The sequence below is a fragment of the Mesitornis unicolor genome, unplaced genomic scaffold (genome assembly GCF_000695765.1).
Source record: "Mesitornis unicolor isolate BGI_N332 unplaced genomic scaffold, ASM69576v1 scaffold8085, whole genome shotgun sequence".
Classification (NCBI taxonomy): Eukaryota; Metazoa; Chordata; class Aves; order Mesitornithiformes; family Mesitornithidae; genus Mesitornis; species Mesitornis unicolor.
This window is the reverse complement of record NW_010187449.1, coordinates 1-19,914: the sequence shown is the minus strand read 5'-3', so window position 1 is coordinate 19,914 and position 19,914 is coordinate 1. Positions and strand designations below refer to the sequence as shown.

Below are 19,914 nucleotides of genomic sequence, written 5' to 3'. Positions count from 1 at the left end.
AAGCACATTAGCAGGGACGAGGCATTACGCTCACTACCTTGACACAGGTAAACACGCCCTCTCTACAGGACTCTTTCAAATTCTTCAGAGACCCACCCAGCAAAGCTGCACTTCAAGATTTCTGACTGAAGGCGATCCTGATGTCATATGTATCGACTCGGTGAAACCTGGGAGTAGCGATGCCGAGTGCCTTCCTGTGTGCTTGTTGCAACACAGTAGATGAAGAAATGTTTGAAGTCACGCGGTGTTTTGTTGCATGAGAATTCGTCTCAACTCTATACATGCATGGGAAGATGCTGTGCCTGCTAATTGTGCAGAAAAGGAAACCCAAAATGCAACAGTTCACACTGACGTTTTTAGATGTGGTATTAGATGAAGTATGGGTTTTTAAATAAAGTTTAGAAAAGGCTTCTGCTTCCATCGACCAGCCACAGGAATACTTCCAGCCTCAACCAACTCAATGTTTTACAGAAAGTGTTCCAGTTCCTCAGGAGATATAAGTGGAATTTTTCAAATTCCTAAAGCAGAAGAAAACATACACTGAGTGTACACTTGGTTAGGGATACCATGCAAACATATACATTTTACCAAACCCTATGTGATTTTTTTAATTATTATTCTTTTAGTTCCATGACTGGAATAAGGCTGAAAGTCATTCCTCACCAGCTCTCCCCAGTTTCAAATAAAAAGTAACAGCATTCAGAAGCACAGGCATCACTTAGCATTCAGGTGGGCAGGACACCTTAATGTTTTTCAAAAGGCAGGAGAGAACCTCAGTGAGAAGCCAGGAGCAGGGAACCTCTTATTAGCCCTTTCTTCCTGCTTGCAGTCAGCAAACAGCAACCCCTGAAATCGGAACAGACTTGTCAAAGTTGAATCAAAGTTGCACCTCGCCCAGTGTGCTGTCTCTGATGGCAGCAGATGGCTACAGAGGAGTACAAGAACAGAATAAAGAAAAAATAACTGATGATAGCCCCAGCCTTCTGTAGTTTTGGGCTCGTGGACTTCTGAAACCACAGATGGTGTCTATGGCAATAACACAGGACACGTTTCCCTGCCCCAGCTTTAAATTGAACAACTTCTGAATATACAGCAGCTTTCATCATAATCCATAATAAGAAGATGTGACCCAGGCAATGTTTGGATCCTGTGCATTTCTTTCCCTCCAGAGAAAAGCTTGGGTTTGTTCATACAGGTTTTGTTGTTGGGGTTTTAGTTTTTTTTTTAATTTCCTTTTTTTCTTTTTGAGGTATTTTATTTTGCACGTATAGCAAGTCTTCAGTCCTTCCATGAAATTGGGAGCAGTATTCAATAAACTGATGCACGAGAAAAATATTAAACATGAAGCATTATTTCAGAAAGGTGGAATTATGGCTTTGCTGTTGCTTTAAAGTATCTCCATACTTTCCCACATCTGAACCACCAGGAGGAACCAAACAGAACATTCAGGAACACTTTGCCAATTGGGAAAGCCTAGAGCGAGCTGAGTCATGCATCACTTGGCTAATACTGTGTCAGTAATGTAGTAGGTAATTGGCAGAAACACCTTTCTTATGCCTCAATCCACAATTTCTTCACTGTTAAACTAAATTGCAAAAAAACACGTTTGCAATGACTGCAGCAAATGTGGAGCTGCTACAAATAAGAAGGGAAAAAATGGTTTTAATATACTTTTTGAGGAGCATTGAGGTAGCACTTACCATCTGCGTAAGATTCTTTTACAAGATTAAAGATATTGCATGGTAAATAACCAGCTAACCATACCCTCTCAATCAAAGCTGCCCGCTGAAGCTTTCAATTATTGCTGCACTTTCATAGCACTTATTCGTCAGGTATTTCAAATTTGAATGCTAAAAAGAAATAAACAAAACCCCCACCTTAGTCTATACACCTCACTGAGGGGAAAAAAAAAATCAGAAGTGTTACTACTCTTTACTTGCAGCACAACACCTACTTAACCATATGACAGTTAATTAAATAGAACTAGATAATAGAGGCATGTATTTGACCCAGATAATCATTTCACGTATCACTTGAAATGATGCGTGAGTTCAGTGAAATAAATATTAGAACAAAACAAGAAAAATTCAATTCTTTCCATTTTCCAGCCAGTTAAATACAGACATTAAATCACAGTGAATCCACACACTGGATGGCAGCTTTCACCTGACCTTCTAAGCAGTTACATAAGAAAGATTATAGTATTAACTCTCTCAGTAGAGAAAACCCTCGCAGCAAATCTCTGAGACTACTAAATCTTAAACTTTCAGAATCAGGGCTGTTGCATCTGATGGCACCTGCAGAGGGAAGAATAATTTTAAAAAACCCCAAAAATAAGAAACAACCCCAAACCACAAAACCTAAGGGTTTGTTTTGTTTTCCCTTATAGAAAAAAAAATTAATTTGTCCTAGGAACCCACAGATAAATATTCTAAATATAATGTCTAACAGCACCTGGTCATTTTTGCTATCTGATTGTCTCCATGACAGACAGATAATCAAATCTCAGTCATATGTTTACAAAGTAGGAATCAATTTGATCTAATCATAATAATAATGTAGACTCTCAATTTTCTTTTCACCACCAGTGAAATCTATCTGCTTGCTATCTGGCATTCCTTCAAGATTAAGGTAAAAAAAAACCACCTCTGATATTCCAATACTTTCTGCACCTCAAAATACCTGAAAATGAATCATTCCCAGTCCTAGGTTCAAGGACATCAATTTCATAACTCAATCTTGCAATCTGTAGTTTAAAAGCTAAGCTCCTCTTACTTAATCTTACCTTTCTTACTAGGAAGTATAACCTGATTTGTAATCCATACAGGGTTTTAAGCAGGCATTCATTTCTAATTAATAATGCCATCTGTCTTAATTGAAGACTAGACACCTGATTTTGAAAAGAGCAAGCATTAAGGTAATAATTACTTATCATACATGAATGCCATTGCAGGACTAAATCAGGAACACACAATTTGAACATACCGGCTGAATTCTTAAAAACGCTTAAATCTTTTAAAATTATTATTTCAGAACTTGGTTCCCGTGAATTTCAATAAGAATGAGAACATTCAATATTTTAAGAATCTGGGCTTTGATAACAAGAAGGAAGATGACAATTGGATAAAATGGGGATGTCAGAAGTAATACTCAAAGGCTGAAGAGTGGAGAGAAGTGAAGGAACACCAACACGGTTCACTGCTGACCCAAGCTGCCAACACTTCACTAAAATGCAGAGAATAGAATTGTTGCTAGGCTTCAAATATGCATAAGAAAAAAGGCTTCGGGAAAAGACATTGGCATTACCTGGGGACTGCTTTCTAACCGATTTCTCTTCCACAATTAACAACTGAGGGATGTAAACACCACAATTATGCTATCTCTTTCAAGTTGTTACAAACTCTTGGCTGCATTTAATTCAAATACTGAACATACAGTGTATCAATAACCTCCAAGACAGCAATTATGAATGCTCTCATATCCAGAGGCACAGAGATGTATGCATGACTTAGTGAAGAATTCATCTGGTTACAGTTTGGTCAGCATTCTTTATGCAAAATTCTAGTCCGTTTTGTCTTTAAATTATTCTTGGTGAGAAGATTTTTTTTCCTTCCCTTTGATTTAATATCATCTAGTCCACACTTGTCAAATTTACCTTTCTATCAACAAGAAACACTAGAGTAATTAGAATATAACTGCCTGTTTAGGTGCGTACAAGGTGCTTTCACTAAGTATGTTCTAATACGTTTGAAAAGGTAAATTGAACAAGAAGAGTAACTGGTTACTCTCACAGCGAGCAGTGTACTAAAACTTGGTTGCTACTCACAAATCTTAGCAAGAACAACTGTATCTGAGGATTGATTTCTGCAGTTCACCCCTTCCACCCCAAATACAGCACTGCTAATTCGCTCAAATAATCCTCCCATGGGCTACTACTATCTTAAGATGCAGGAGACTAATACACAATGTCTTCTGGCTGCATCACTGGAGATTTAACAATCAGTCCAAACAACTAATTAATTAGTTTTTTAATTCACTTCCAACAGTCCCAATAACATAGGATTAAAAAAAGATGCCTTGTTGATCCTTGGAGCTGGAAGCACTGGTTTAACAACCGTATGAAAATGTACCTCAACAATTTGTAACATTTGCATATAAGACAAGGCTGCAAATGTTGTTTATTTACATTACTACAAGACTTAGAGCAATCTGTATCAGTCCACAGAGAATACAAGTGCAAAAGATTAGCATTTCCTTGGTGAAACTGAGAGGCAATCCCTTTAATGTTCCACAGCCAGCAAGTGCCCCCTGTGCATCAGCTCATCACTGACCATTACAGAAAACACTGGCATCGTACTGCTCAGTATTTTTAGCTTAGGTGAAGAAACACTCCTTTAGAGGGACCAGTACTCTGTTGAAGATGACCAAGTACTAGATTCTCCCTTGAAGAGATAAATAATTTAAAAAGGTTGAGTTTTACATTTGCTGCATAATGGATCTTTGCCTAATTCTCACAGCAGCTGCAGTGGCGTCAGCAGAAAGAGAACACCATTTCACACATTACTTTCTTGAAGAACATAAATACTATCAAGGAAGCCAAGTACAAGAAGTAAGTTTCCAGGAAGCATTAATTTCTGTTTCAGCTAAATCCCTACATGAATAGCTATAAGAGGCTTGCAGTAATGAAGTTACTCCGAGCTGTCAAACTCCAAAAGATACATTTGAAGATAACACTAGCAAGCAAAGGATGAACGTTCTGAATGTAGAAATAAGCACACAGGATTTTGTCATTTGGCAACAAACAGTTTTTACTTAATCAGTACATGCTGTTTTGCAAAATAGGCTTTAAATACCTCATTCATCATTTTCTATGTAGCTATTACTCTCTTCAAAGTAGCTATGGACATTTGGAAGCTCTTGGAAGCTCCACAGCAAAATCTTTCAGATTTCAACTTTCTAGCACTAGGATGAGATGAGGCAGAATCTTGGACAGCTACGATTAGCAGCTAGAACTCCTGACATAATTTTGGGATATGTACTTACAAGCCTTCCCTACAATGTTAAGGAGGCCAACATTCAGCAGTGCAATTACTTTTTGAGGTTGTGTGTGCTAGTTTTTTTGACCATTTCACAATTTTTACAAATTTTCCCTGCTGACTGACAAAACTCATGTTTTGCAGCACAGGTAAGTAGGAATCAGAAATAAAGGATATTGTAATTCCTCATGCAAGCTTTTTACCCCTAAATATATTGCTGTATTCCTTCCTTTCTTGCTGTATGTAAATCAGCAATGCTTCTCTGCAATAAACTCATGTGGACAACATTTAAAAAGACAATGACTTGGAAAAGCTTAAATCCTTGAGATGTTTCTCAACTAAGTCCAGGTTCAAGCCTGCTGTTGAGTCAGTGATAGTAAAAGACTGCCTAGCGTTCATTCTGACACAGACAGTCTTGTTAGAACAAGATTTCAGAGTGAACCAGGTAGCCAAAAAGAGCTGTACAAAATACAAGAATTAACAAATTCGTTTGGACAACTCTTTAAGGGAGAATACACAGAAGTAAAATCGGAATGATGACAGTATTTTCACTCCTACTGATACTGTGATAAATACTTGATATTGACTTCAGACACCATCCCAGTTTGGCTTTGGAAGTGCAAACAATTCTTATCCTGCAGTGCTAAACCAGGGAACAACCAAGGCTCTTTATTCTCAGTTTTACAAGAGTATTGTTAGGTATAGAAATTGTCAAGGTTGTTTTTTATTATTGTATTACAGGATTAAAACTCGTAATAAGAGTCTTAAAACTAGAATGGAAACCAATCGTAAAAATATTGGAGAAAATCCAGTTCGAAGAACCACAAGCATGGAACCATCTGGCTTTATCTGCAATTGCAATCTAGCTCTACAGTTATTCAAGCTCAAAAATATTCTTTTTAAAAAGCCCACTCTGTAAGCAACTTCTAGTCCTAACTGCTTACCTCATTAAATTTATTCTACTGATGTTGAAGGTAAATCCAAAACAACCGTATAGACACAATGGAGACCGTGAACATTTCAGGATAAGTCCTCAAATAGAAAACTGTCTCCAGACAGGTCACCTGATGTGTTCTGTGTCTTGCTTTGCAATAATTCAAGAAAAGTGGTTAGATACCAATATCCAAAGGTAAGGCACATCAACCTCCTAGCAATAACTGACCTGCTCCTTAAGTTCTAATTTAAGGTTGGTAATGGGTTCTGCAGCTGAGTTAATTTGTTCTGGCAAATGAAATAACAGCTCTGCCTAAAAATTTTAGGCAGTAAAAACTCAAGCCAAAAAAAAACCCCAAACCAAACAAACTTCAAGCACTTCACCTTATATACACACCAATGGATTAAAATACAAATTCTATTGCAAGGTGTTTTCTTAGTGTTAGAATTTTTGAATATAACCCTACAACTACCAGCTACCTTCAGTGCTCACAATCATTTTTGTGTTGGGGAAAAAAAAAGAAATAAAATTGACTTACATCAGCTTTACTCCATCTCAGGTACTACAGTTCATAAATAGTAAAAGATCAACACATTACAGTAACTAGTTGCCAGATACAAACCACATTTACCCATTTTTACCACTAAAACATTCTGAGAATTAAAACAATAGCTTTTGAGAAGTGAAACATGTGGGAATGATCATTACTAATAACCAACTGGGCACACAATCAACTTCATGCCTGTAAGAATTAAACACAGTTGGATTGCAATTGGATTTGCCATATTAAAATATCAAAAGTTATGGCTCCTGCACTTCTTGCTAAATTGTACACACTGTTCTGAGATGTCTAAACTTTGACTTCAGAAAAAGTTTTTATAGTTGTAGTAATCCCTGACAAATAAGAAGACTAGCACTTAAAACCAAAATTATCTCTCCATTCTACCTTTCCCACCCTGCTTATCTTATCAGTGGCTGAGAAATACTGTTGTAATTTAGGAACTTCCAACTGACAAATTATAGACCAAGAAATGCTGAACAATGGTACGTTCAATGAAAACAATGAAGTCAGTCAGTTAAAATAACCCAGTCAGCAAAGGCTAGATTAGAAAATTGAGGAGAGTGGAAAGGATTTCCCTGAAATTTAAGTACCTACCTACATTTAAAATTGTGATCTTGAGACACTCTTGCTCAACTGCCTTGCCAAAGGCACTTACATTGTTTGAACTGAAAAGTTCCCAAGTTGTCTAGAGTTGCACCTTTGAACACACCCAGAGGTATTTTAGTCCCGACAGAAATGAGCAGCTCAGCATCTACAGTATAAACAAACTCAAACAGTAACAAAAAACTAGGCATTCTTCTGCCCTGGACAATGTGGAGACGAGGTTTTAATTAAAGTAACTATAAGCATGAACAGAAAAAGTATCCATTCATTGACATTCTCACCCACTCTGCATAAAAGTTCTCAAGAAGAAACCAAAGCACAAGAAGTGTACAGTATATTCATATCTTCTACATGCCAGTGAAGGGGATCCCTCTTTCCTATACAATGGCCAAGTGAGAACAGCTGTCATCCTGAAAGTCTAAGACTGAGGTACAAACCTTCCTGTCTGAGAACTTACACCATCCAAGCGTCTCTGGAGAGCACTGTGATTTTCAGCTAAATTATCCCATAAGCTTCACCTGGTTTTCTTCCCCTCCCAATAGTGCTGATTCACGAGTTCAGAGCTCAAGACTAATCTAGAAAATGGCCACAGAGATTTAGGGGTCAGAGTCACCTGCCCCAGAGACTGTACATCTAAACTCAATATTCATTTCAATTTAACATTAAATAGCTATTTAAAAGGAAGATAACACTTACCCGAGTCTCAATCGGAATAGAGCACTTACCTTCAAGAGATGATCCTAAAAGGAAAACTGCTTCTCACAGTTTTGATGGGGTCTGAGACTTTTATGGTAGCCCCTGTTGTCAGTACTTTCTCATTGCCTAACTCTCATAAGATCATTACAAGCTGCATGTTCCGTGTACCTACATTAGGTGGCTTCCTGCAAAGCGCACACGCTGCTTCAAATCCTGCTCTGACCTAACACTCCCCAAGCAGTCTTAGATACTTACTTTTCAGGTTATTCAAATTAGATCTAATAAAAGACATAAATATAAGAGTTTAAATTCAATATCCATCTCACTGCAGACACTTAATTTCTAATTATCTGTTTCCAATTTAACAAATTCACTAAGTATATATTGTATACTTAGATAAAATATGTAATTCGGTCAAATTCCAACAGAGGTGAATTCTGTTGGGCTTGCACTTCTGCATTACCCAAGCTTGACTTTAGATATAATGCTCCACTAAAATGTTCTATAAGTAGGCAATATAAGCATTAGTCCCACATCTGCCTTTCCTTTTAATTAAAGGAATAAACCATAGAATATTATAAATCCCAGACATCAGTTAAGTACTTCAACCAAAAAAAGTGTGGCATGAATTACTGATTGTGGTAGCACACTCAAATATCCACTTAGAGCAAAGCACCGATGCAGAACACACAGTATAAACACCAACACTGTCCCAAACTAAAATACTTTATTTAGCTCAACCTCTGAGCAATTAAGAATTGTATTAGCACTGCACCACAGTCCATAAATCACTACCAACCTGGCAATGACTTCATATATAGAATGACAAAGTATAACTGACAATACTTTAAGTATCAAATATTGTTGATATGCTTTCACATTCATAGTTACCAAATTCTACCTACCTAACAATTAACTCTTATATACCGTACTCTGACATACATACCATGAATAAGCGTAGGACCCTGAGGTAATGGATCATATCACTGAAAGCAACTGCAGATTTTTAAGGTGTCAACCAAAAGCATGTTTATCCTGTTTCAGGTTAAATACACTGACAGGTGCAAAAGGCATGAACTTTAGAAGTCATTAACCTCATGGAAACATTCCCTGGTGTACTGGTTATAAACACTCACTAGAACACTTCTTTGGATTATTGTGGATTCGCATTCTTACTGATCTTCTCAACGTGGCTCAGCAGTTTCAACAACGCTGATGGATTATATGGGAAAAGATTTCTTCTCTGCAACCTAGAAATAGCTTTTTGCAGTTCTTCCAAACACTTTGTTGATTTGTAAAGCATTATTCTCAGGGGAATGATGTTATTTGAAGATGCCATACAAGTCAAACAGGATGATGTATCAGAACCCTTTTGCTCCAGAGGTAACACTTCAGACTTGAGTGTATTCCATTTATCATTTGTGTAGCTGCAAACAGTTTCCTTTATCATTGTCTCACCCTTATTATTTAAAGGCACCTGCTTTGTGCTTACCAAGCACTCTTTTCCATCTGATTCTACTTCAGAGTCATCTGAGCTGTCATAATTAACAAGGCTTTGAAGAGAACCCAGCAGAGATGTACTATCACTGCATATCAATGAGTTAGACTGGTTAGGCTCCGCAACTTCATTATCACCTTGCTCTGTTGTAAACACTAAGTAATTGGGAGAAGAAGGCAAAGATGTTAGAGTCTGTGGTTTGGGTTCACAACAGGTATTTTGCAAACTCTCATCAGTCATACAGCTTTGTTCTTCTTGATGGGGTTGCTTGACAGAAGAAATTGATTGCAAAGTGTCATGTTTGGTATCAAAATGGTTACAGACATCTACAAACTGATGCCAGTCCTTTCTAAGAAGCTTTAAGTACCTCACCAAGTACTCCAGGAAGCAAGTTTCTGATGAAATCAAAAAATCTAAAAGTACTGTGGAATCAAATGCAATTTTTTCTAGAAAAAATAGAAAGATACAGTGAGGATTATATCCACTTGCATGTGTAAGGAAGTTCCAGCTTTCCTCCTCTTTTTGGCTTAATTTATCAGCAGTGCCACACCATAACCTGAAAAGTAAGTCATGAAATTGGTTAAATTCAATGAAGTTCAGTTTTTTTAAAAACGGGTATGTCCAGAAAATGGTATTCTTGTTCTTTTTGATTTTGTCGAAAAGTAAAAAACAAAAAGAAGTTTTTATATTAGAATAAAAAAGAATGAAGGCAGGTGGGGCTACGAGACTGAACAGGTTAGGAAGCCAAAGCACTTAAAGCAGGCCATCCTAAACAGCATTCTGGAATAAACAAAGTTACATACAATACATGAATTGTTATTTTAATATTTTTGTAAACCTGAACACAGATTAACTTCCAGGATGCTAGGCACATCAAAAACAAGTCATCTACTTTTATTTAGGTTTCTAAAACGAACTCCGTGTATCTAAGATACTACTGGCAGTACCTTCACATTTGAGGCTTGACAGACTTTTATAAAGGAGAATAATATCTTGTACAGTAATTTAAACAACAACGAAGCAGTGAACATCCAGGACAAATTCGTGAATACATTTCAGCAGCTGTTAGCAATAAGTTTTTATCAACAAGCTAGAATTAACATGGGTCCAATCCTTAGAAAGCTACTATGACAGAAGTCCCTGGATTCTTTAAGTTCAATTAGAATATCCCATTCTTGTCAAAGTCTCAGTGTTGAAAGAAAACGTCTTGCCTTTTATGTGTATCTAACCATTACTTTAGATTGTGAAGTCAATTATTCTGAATTACAGGATGTGATAAAGTATTTAATAAGAATGTTACACAACTCCCTTGTTTCAATCCAAAAACAATCAAACTATCAGCAAAGTTAATTGCTCTTAGACAACACATTATTACGTTGCCCTGAGGTTTGTTTGTTTTTTAATTATTAAAAATATTTTTTGTTTAGAAAAACAGTCAATGGAAATGTTATGTATATCCCAATCTCACTGAGCTACAATTCCTCACAGTTTTGTCAAATAAAATGTACACTAACCTATCAAATTTTAAATAAATGAGTAATAAAGCTTTAGCAGCTTCCCACATATCATCATCTTGCTCTATGAAAATCAAGGAGAGCCATTCACAGTGATGTACAACTGGGCGAGACTCTGGGGAAGACTTCAGGTGACTCCTCCAGAATATCAACAGCTGGGACATGGAACTCTGAAAGTCTGAAAGAAAGAAGTAACCATGAATTGTGCTATACATTTTTTGCTACTAAACACGACACACTTTTTATTTTTTACATTAAGAGTGCATAACAGTTCATGAATGCATTTATCATTCCTTAGCTCAGCTGATTTAACACAGCATCAAATTTTATATATTAGTTCTTGTTTCTTGGTACCAAAAAAAAAATCAAGAAATATTCTGCAGAACATGATAAGCAGTTATGTAACCTTAAATTCAATGCTACTCTAAACATACCAACGTTTAGATGCCAATGTTAGCAATCATAAGTAACCTACAGAAATTTAATTTACTCATTACCACCCCTGCCATCCCTCAAGACAGGTAAAACTTAAGGACACAATTTATTCACCTCACAGCATTCTTCATTTCCTTGCAGCTCAAGGAAGAATAATCAGAGGTGACCTAGAAAGTTTTGGGTACAACAGGGCGAGTCCTCTCACACTTAAGCTTGCAGGCTAATGAACAAGATTACATCTCCAAAAATCTACATATACCAGGAAACCTACAAAAATGTGGCTACACCTACACAGCTGGGATTTACACTTTCCCTTAGCTCTCTAATTAGGTACCTTCATTGGTACATCCCAAACTAAAGACAAGTGAATTGTAATCAAGTCAATGCCACAGATAAAACAATCCAATATGAGCGCCTTGCTGAGATTTCATCTCAGGTAGTTCTTCCCATATGGAGTAATAACACAACTGTAGTGTTTTGATAGGACTGAAGCAAACCCCTCTTTACAGTGTTATTCGCTGCAGTAATTAACTGCAGTGATCTACAGTTGATGGGAGTAAACTCTCATTTCTACAGTAAAACAAAGTATGAAGTTTGTAGTATAGCCATATTCTTTATAAAATAAATTCTTCATGGATGACATAGGTTTACAAGTACATACAGGCTTGGGATAAAGGTACCTTCAGAAGATGGTCTAAAATCCTTGCTGGAAGGATTAATGGAAGCAGTGTTTTTACTGCAAATCTTCATTTTTCCCCACCCTCTAAACACTGCACTCCTGGATGAGTAAAGCACCTCAAAATTTATGCCAGTTTAGTGCAATGGCTTACTCATAAAAATAACTTTGTATTCATATGACAGACAGACCCTTTTCCTTAAGTCAAGGAGCTTACCTCTTTGATATTAATGACACACAGTAGTATGCACTATGTAGCAGTTCTTCATGTAACACCGCATGCGTTCAACATTTAGAAAACTGAAAAAAATAGTGATGTACATATTCACCCCAAAGGTGCTCCCTTAAGCAAGAACTCTAATGCTGCTGGAAATACACAATGGCTTGAAGATCACAATTGCATCATTTATATGAACTGTGATTACTGCTTTTGAAAAAAATTCCTGCAACATGGGAATCAATTTTACCTACAAAACCAGCATTATGTAGTTTTCCTTAATATCTAAATTTAAGATCTGCTCTTCTCTTAGCAAATAATAGAAATAGCAAGTTATCTTTGTTATTAATAGTTTCTATTCAGACTGAAATTCTTCCCTATAAACCAAAGCTATCTCGAAATTACTGTCAAAACTGAAATGAATTAAAGTTAAGCCACTTTAATTCATGTTAATAAAAAAAAAAGATAAGATCAACCAGCTTCCTGGAAGGGAAGTTAGCATATTAAAGCATTTTGGTGCTTGTTTTAACTACTTAATTTAATGTCACCAAAATAGAAGCACCATTCCTTTCAACTTGAAATTCCTTTTGACAGTTTGGGTATTTGAATCTAATTAAAGAACTCATTTTTGTGTCATGAATCTGGAAAAGAAATATTTTTTCTTTGAGAAGGAATAGAGACAGAGACATCTAAAATAGATTTAACCTACTTTTCTTTCTATTCACTTGTTCTTAGACAATCCCAGTCTCTACGCATTTTTCAGAAGGTAGACCAAAAGTAAAGTATTCTCTACAAATACCTAAAAATCTTTAAGAATGCAACTGGCATCACAAATACAACACCTTCCAAAATCTGGAAAAAGTATCAGAAGTAAAAAATAGTATCATATGCTCCTCAGATGTGAAAAGGCAAGTGGAAAGATGGGATACCAGGAGTGTCTCTCAGGCAAAAAGCCTCACCCATCACTTCATTAAAGCGTTAAGAGAAGACTATTAACTGGCTACCAGTGTGACACAGTAACGCTGCCTCTACTGTCAAGAACACAAGTTACATGTGTTCCCCTGCCATCCCTCTCCTGTCCTGTGGCACGGCCCTAGCCCAAGAGCCCGGCCTGCTACTCTACTAATCCAATTCGTCTATTCAGTAAAACAAATATACCCAAGTAAGCTGGTATGAAAAGAATGCCTAACACCTACTAATTCAAGTAACTATACCTATAACTCAGAGTGAAGAACACAACCACTATAGTCTGCCAACTCCCATAATTTTCCTGTCTTTTACTTTACAACCTGATTATTTTTACCTTTTCTACCACTGCTAGGTTTTGCTCTATTACATTATTTGTCTGACAGCAATGCCTAAAACCTTCAACCAAGATAATGGTACTTAAAAGTCTACCTTCACATTAGTGCTACCTGCCGTTCCTTTTAGTTCTCCACCCTGGCCAGAGAAGATGCTTGTGCACTCCTCCTTTCCAACTGGAGAAGAGTTTTTTGATCCCAAAATGACTCAGCTGTTTTAAATATTGACACGTGTTCTTAACAGGAAAAGTTTTTAATCCCAAATGCAGCTGTTTCGAGCCCCTCATGTTGTAGAGTTAAGGACAGGATAAAATGCAAAGAGATAACTAACTAGGCAGGGGACACTTATAGCAGGTTTCCTGAGTGGGTCTCCTCTTTCCTCGTTCACAGCAGCACCACCATTTATTCAGCTGAATTTATTTACAGTCTTAATAAGCTGTGACTACTCTTCCTGCTTAGCAAACCAAACTAAAAGAGACCATTACCTGTGATTTCAGCTTCTGTAGCTGAGTTCTGAAACTTGGATTCCAGTGCTTTAAGCACAACCAGACTTAAGGCTCTGAGAACAGTTTGGTCAGATCCACCTTGAATATCACCTCCAGAAGGAGCTTCACTGCCTCCAAAGTAGCTGGCTTTTCCACCCAGTGGGATCTGATTAAGCCAAGGCAAATTTGCAACTTGTAAAATAGCATTACTCAGTACAAGCATATCCTCATATAAAGATGGGTTTTGTGAGAATAGTGATCCACTTGTGGCATCTTCTCTAGATTTGTAAAGGACACATTTTTTAAGGAGCATAATGAACTTCTTCTTGATTAAATAGTGAATTGATGAACTAATGAGGTTCAGGACGTAAGAAACTTTCAGAAACAATACTCTCTGGCATCTGAGCGGTAGTTCTAATTCAGTTCTGGAAGTCAAAAGTGCTTCAAGAAGATCTATAAAACTGATCAAATTGTTTGCAGCTTCAGAATAAGGCAAAGTATAGTGGTGACTGTCAAAATGGTGGAACAGAATGGAATTATAAAATCCTTCCAGCACAGTGTCAAGAGGGGCCAACAACTTCTTCAAAATACCTACAGCAACAAGAAAAAACTTTATGGAACAGTCAGCTAAAACAGCAAATAAGCAAAAAACAGGTGACTGTGACTATTTTGTTTTTAAGCATGTTTAAACCAATACATTTTTCACAGTACTCTGTCAGTCTCTCTAGAATGAAGAAAATAGGTGTTTAGACAAGCGGCTCTAGATGAGATTACAAGTAGCATCTCTCCCCCTGGTGGGCATTCCCGTATCGATACCATCACAGAACAGCTACAGTACCTGCTTTGGGTGAAACTTTATCTTTCAGTAGGTCCTTGATAATAGTTGTAAGAGTCCACAGGCATTCTGCTACCTGGGTATTCCCAGGGAATCCTGAAAGAGTCTTCAAACTAAAGGTGAGCCAGGTGACATTTAATGCGTTCTAAGAAAACGAGTTCAAAAAATAATCATGTATGCTTTACCACTGCTATGCAAATTAGATTAAAACATAACACAATTATTTAAATTTGTAGGTTAAAGAGAGTCAAATGTAGGCATAGACAAAACACAGGTAGAAACAATGTATCTGTCCAAGGCCTTTTAAGCACATAACCCTTTATTTACAAACATGAAATCACATATGCATGCAATAGAAATTATATTTATTTTCCAGAAATGGAAAATCAAACCTCCTAATGTCATGTGACCTACTCAAAACCAGATAATAGCTGTAAAAATACTGATGGTCTAGATTACTGTTTTTTTAATACCTGTATTGCAATCTTAAAGACAATATTTCTTATCTTCTAGACACATTTTACTATAAATAGTTTAATAAAATTCTACATTTTTATATAAAGACATTCAACCTCACATTACAAATTTGTTACACAACTGATCTCCATTCTTTCTATACTTCACGGCTCACCTAACACACTTGAAATATTCTCTTGGAATATTTATTACGTGTCTTTCCTACCCATCATTTACAACTCAAAGCCTCCTAAGACACACTTTATGGGAGAACTATCACATAGCGTCTTGTATAACCTCCACATTGTTCCTTTTCCTGGAGCTAAAAGCACTTCAAACCATGCGGTATTTTGAGAGGACTAAGGGACACCAGCAGACTGCATAGGTACCTTTCAGAAAGCTAAGGCAGAGCAGAAACGCAGGATAGAGGAAAGGAGCAGTTCCGATGTTGCCTTGTTGGTCTACTTACAAAAGTAGCCTCTTTAGAAGCACCTTTAGATTTTACATTAGTCATATAGTGACTGCTTTTGTGCCATATAAACACTATAAAAATCTGGCTCTGGAGTAAAATGGAACAACTTGAAGGCACATATTCACTAAGTTATTTTTTAGGCTGTGAAAACTAATGCTATACTCACCTCTTCCTTCAGTTGGAAACACACAAGAGATGCTAAACTTCTTGAAGCCATGTGAGATAACAGCTGATCAGAACTGTGAAGCAGACAAATCTGCAGACAAGTAGAAAGAAAAAAGTATCTAAAGTATCTTCCATCTTTTTTTTTCCTCCTTTCACAAAAATCTTTCAAAAGTTTATAACAGCTTACCAATTTTGAGTCAATTTTTGCCTCCTTCAGAAGAAGGGCAAAGATTTCACAGTACTTCTGCCTCGTAGTGAATTCAATTTCCTGGGACTCTGCTTTAGCAACCATCATCTTGATCAAGGTTAACTGAAGCAGCATCACTTCTCGTGGACAGAATGAGGAGTTCATGTTTGCAAAGCTATTTGATATATCATCTGTTGTAGGAACAACCACATCTGACATATCAGTGTCCTGATGGCTCCTAATACCACCATTAGTAGATGGCAGATGCATCTGATTATATGATTCATCTCTTTCTGGTGACTGCTCAACGCACAGATTAAGTAAAGAGGTATAATGATGGCTTTCCTTCGCTAGTGAAATGCCTGCCAGTATGTCCTTATACATCTGCTGCAGAAGACAGATCTTCATTATGAGAACATTCAATATTCCAGAAAATGCCGTATGTCTTCACTGATTATTCACCACAAATCAACTTCAAAGTTATTTTCATCCAGTAAGAGAATGAGAAGCACTATTAGGCATTTCTCTCCAAAGTTACCTAGAAATAAATATTTTGCTGTTACTGAACTTAACAGATAACTAGAAAGATGCAAAATAACAACACAATTTTTTATAGCTAATACTACCATTATTAAACCTACTTTGAAAATACAAATTTGCTGTTTAAAAACAGCAAGAGTGATAGTTGCACAAAACTGTCCCAGTGAGACATTAAAATGATACAAGAATTACCATGACATGAAAAAGTTTACAGTTCCAATATTATACTCCTGACACCAACATTAATTTGTTGGAACTAACAAAGATGACTCTTACTAGGGACCGCTTCTGAACAATACAAGACCTTGGATCAAATCTTTCTCTACAGTGCTAAAACCACTAAGCCCCCATTTCTTTCGTGACAAATTTCTCCAAAAACAGGCACAAAGTTTCAACCGCAAATTTTCTTCTGAACTGGCAACATTTATAGCTTCACTAAGGCTGGATATGGCAACACCTCTGAAATATTTATCTTTTTAGGACAGTTTTAACATGTTCTCTAACCAGAACCCTTTTAATTAAAAAAGCCCTAACAAACTCATCACCCTTCTCTACTGTGCAGTTAGCAGTGGGGCTTATGTTGTTTATTAGAGCTTTCTTTTTGTGTGGTTTTTGGATCCCTATGTTTAAGTCTGGCATAATCAACCAGGTAAACCTTCAAGTACACTTCTGAATCCAGCTGTTCTAAGTTAGCTTTTATTTAAACGTTACAGTTCCCCTTTCTTACCAATGGAAGAAAACAGCTCAGTCTTCCAACTGGTAAGACATTTTAAAGATCTTCCCATCTGTATAAATTACACCTGCATTTATCACCACATTTTAAATTCTTATTGCTTTTTAGCAGACTACTAGAAAACAATCAAACTATACAATTCAGCACACAAGGCATTTTTGGTTTAGTTTACAATCTCCACAGGTTTTTAAAACACTCTGAAACATTGACAACTACACCTTCATTTTTACAATTTGATTTTTTAAATGCAACTGAAGTACGCATTGATAAAGAGGTTTCCCAAAACTACAAAGCATTAGCAGTAGACCAAGATACGCTACCTAGGCTCCTTACTTCTTGTGCCATGGGGCAGTATTTCCTTCAGAAGAGAATCTAAAATTAGAGAAGAAGTTGCCGGCAGAGAGTGATCTACAATTCACTCTGGTGTGGTATTTTTAAAGACACAACCAGCAATGGCTGGCCTGACAACTCCAAAATGTTACAGCACGTTCGTCACCTAACCTTCACCTGATAGAGCTAAGAACCTTTTCCCCATCCTTTCTCATATTCCAGATTTTAGATGTCAAGAATGAATCTGACACTTCAGACAATAAATTCCTTCTTCGTTTGCAGAATCTATTTGGAATTCTACTTGAGGTGGAAATTTATGACCTGAAACCTCATAAAATTTCTTCAAAAATCACTCTGAATATTTTATATAGCTATTGTTCCTATCTTTGAGTTTTATTTCTTCCTAAATGAATACCTAATAAAGTAAAATTATCTCAACACATTTACTTCTGTGTTCAAGATCTACGTGAATTATCATCCTACATGGTAAATGAACAGATCACTCATGCACAAATTCATGTTAAGGCAGAAGAGATTTAGAACTCTGGGACATGCACAATGAGATTTTACATTCACCACATGATATTGGTTGTGCTGCCCCTGATCCTACCGTAATCCATTTATACCATTAATTTGCAGAACACTTTACAAAAACATCTGTATGTCTCACTCACACATGACAACTGTTCATGAATAGAAGTCATTAAAGGAAACGTAATGTGAGGGGGTTGATTCTGAAGAAATTTACTTCAAAGAGGGGGAAAATGTCAGACAACGCCTAAATTAGTTTCAGACATATTAAGGGAGCACAGTGAAATGCAAAGAGAAGCAATCATATTCATACACAGGAAATGACAAACTCCAACCCTTACTTGTATTATTTATTTGAGTTATTCATGACGGCATCTAAAAGCCAATTAAGGTAATGCCTCACAGTGACAGCCTCCTGCATAAACAATAAGGAACAGTTCTAAAAACATTATATATAGACTGATCATACAAAAGAAAAAGAAAAACTATGGGAGGAAAAAACCCAAATAAATATTTTGCTATACATTATTTTCATGACTACTTTAGTTAGGCTTTAAAAATCAAAACCAAAGTCACATGGAGCTGCAAGCAGAATGAGAGAAGAAACTTGATGGAAAAGGAAATTAAGAACTGGAAATGAAAACTCAGGTGGCAGCGGAAGCCCATAAGCCCTATGGACCATGATAAACCAAGCAAGTTTAAGTGGTTGCAAATACCTCTAGAACATCCTAAATTATAAAATATGTATATTTCTATAAGGTGGGATATTTAATTTAGCACAAGGTTGAAGAAAGCATTGATTTCACTGGACTAATATTGTTGACACCACATTTACTTTTTTTTTTACTAACAGAAATGGCTTACGATGACACACAATTACTCAGAGATATTAGCGATGAGGCATGATTAGAGAAAGCTATTGTCAAGTCCCTGTATTAATCTTTCCCTGTTATATATACTATTAAATATTAATTGCATGAATAGCAACTGGGCGAAAACAAACTATCCAAACCAACTCCTATTTTTATTAAAAAATTAAATCAACTAAAGCAGAACAAAACCACAGTCCATGACTCTTGGGTATGTGGCTGAAGGTTCTGGATCTCCTCACAATGCAACTGTTGAATCATTTAAGAAATAAAATATATTTTGGACTACCTGTACCTGCAATGACTTCATAGGCTCATCTCAACAAATATGCTTCCACTCAGTGCTGAAATACTGAAAACACTTCTAAAATAATGTCGTTTCCTTCCAGAGGTTGCAAATAACCTCTGCTGCGAGCTGTGCAATCCCTGACTGTTTTAACACCTACAGATGCCAGATGCCTCACCTGCTCTTCTGCAAGCACCTTTAGCCACTAGAGACAGGACTAGGCAGACCCCATCCAACCTCTCTGGCCCCTTATTGTGCATCTCACACCGGCATTTCAGAAACGCCAGTACTAGGTTAGTGGCAGAAAGACCTCGCTAAAAGCGACCCTCAAGTCTGACACTGAACGGATAGCACTTTTTTGCCGGGACCTGCCACTGCCCGGAGCAAAGAGTGCGCAGGTACCTAAAGCCTGGCGGGAGCCAGCAGGAAGGGCCTAGCACCGCGCTGCCTCAGCCAGAGAGGCGAGCCCTCGCCGCCCGCCCGGCCCACAGGCCCTCTCCCGCTTGCCTTCCTCCAGAAGGCCCAGCCAGCCTTCTCGATCCCCTTCCCGCCA

At 37.1% G+C, this 19,914-nt stretch overlaps 1 protein-coding gene across 1 annotated transcript; it reads right to left on the bottom strand.

The window, feature by feature from the left end:
* Positions 1–8,984: 8,984 nt before the first annotated feature.
* On the bottom strand, positions 8,985–16,480 carry LINS (lines homolog (Drosophila)). The gene is made up of 6 exons (XM_010185448.1): positions 16,073–16,480; positions 15,887–15,976; positions 14,796–14,937; positions 13,952–14,548; positions 10,844–11,021; positions 8,985–9,885 (listed from the first exon to the last, which is right to left on the bottom strand). The coding sequence occupies exons 1-6, from the start codon at positions 16,478–16,480 to the stop codon at positions 8,985–8,987; spliced, it is 2,316 nt and encodes a 771-aa protein (XP_010183750.1).
* Between the last annotated feature and the right edge of the window lie 3,434 nt (positions 16,481–19,914).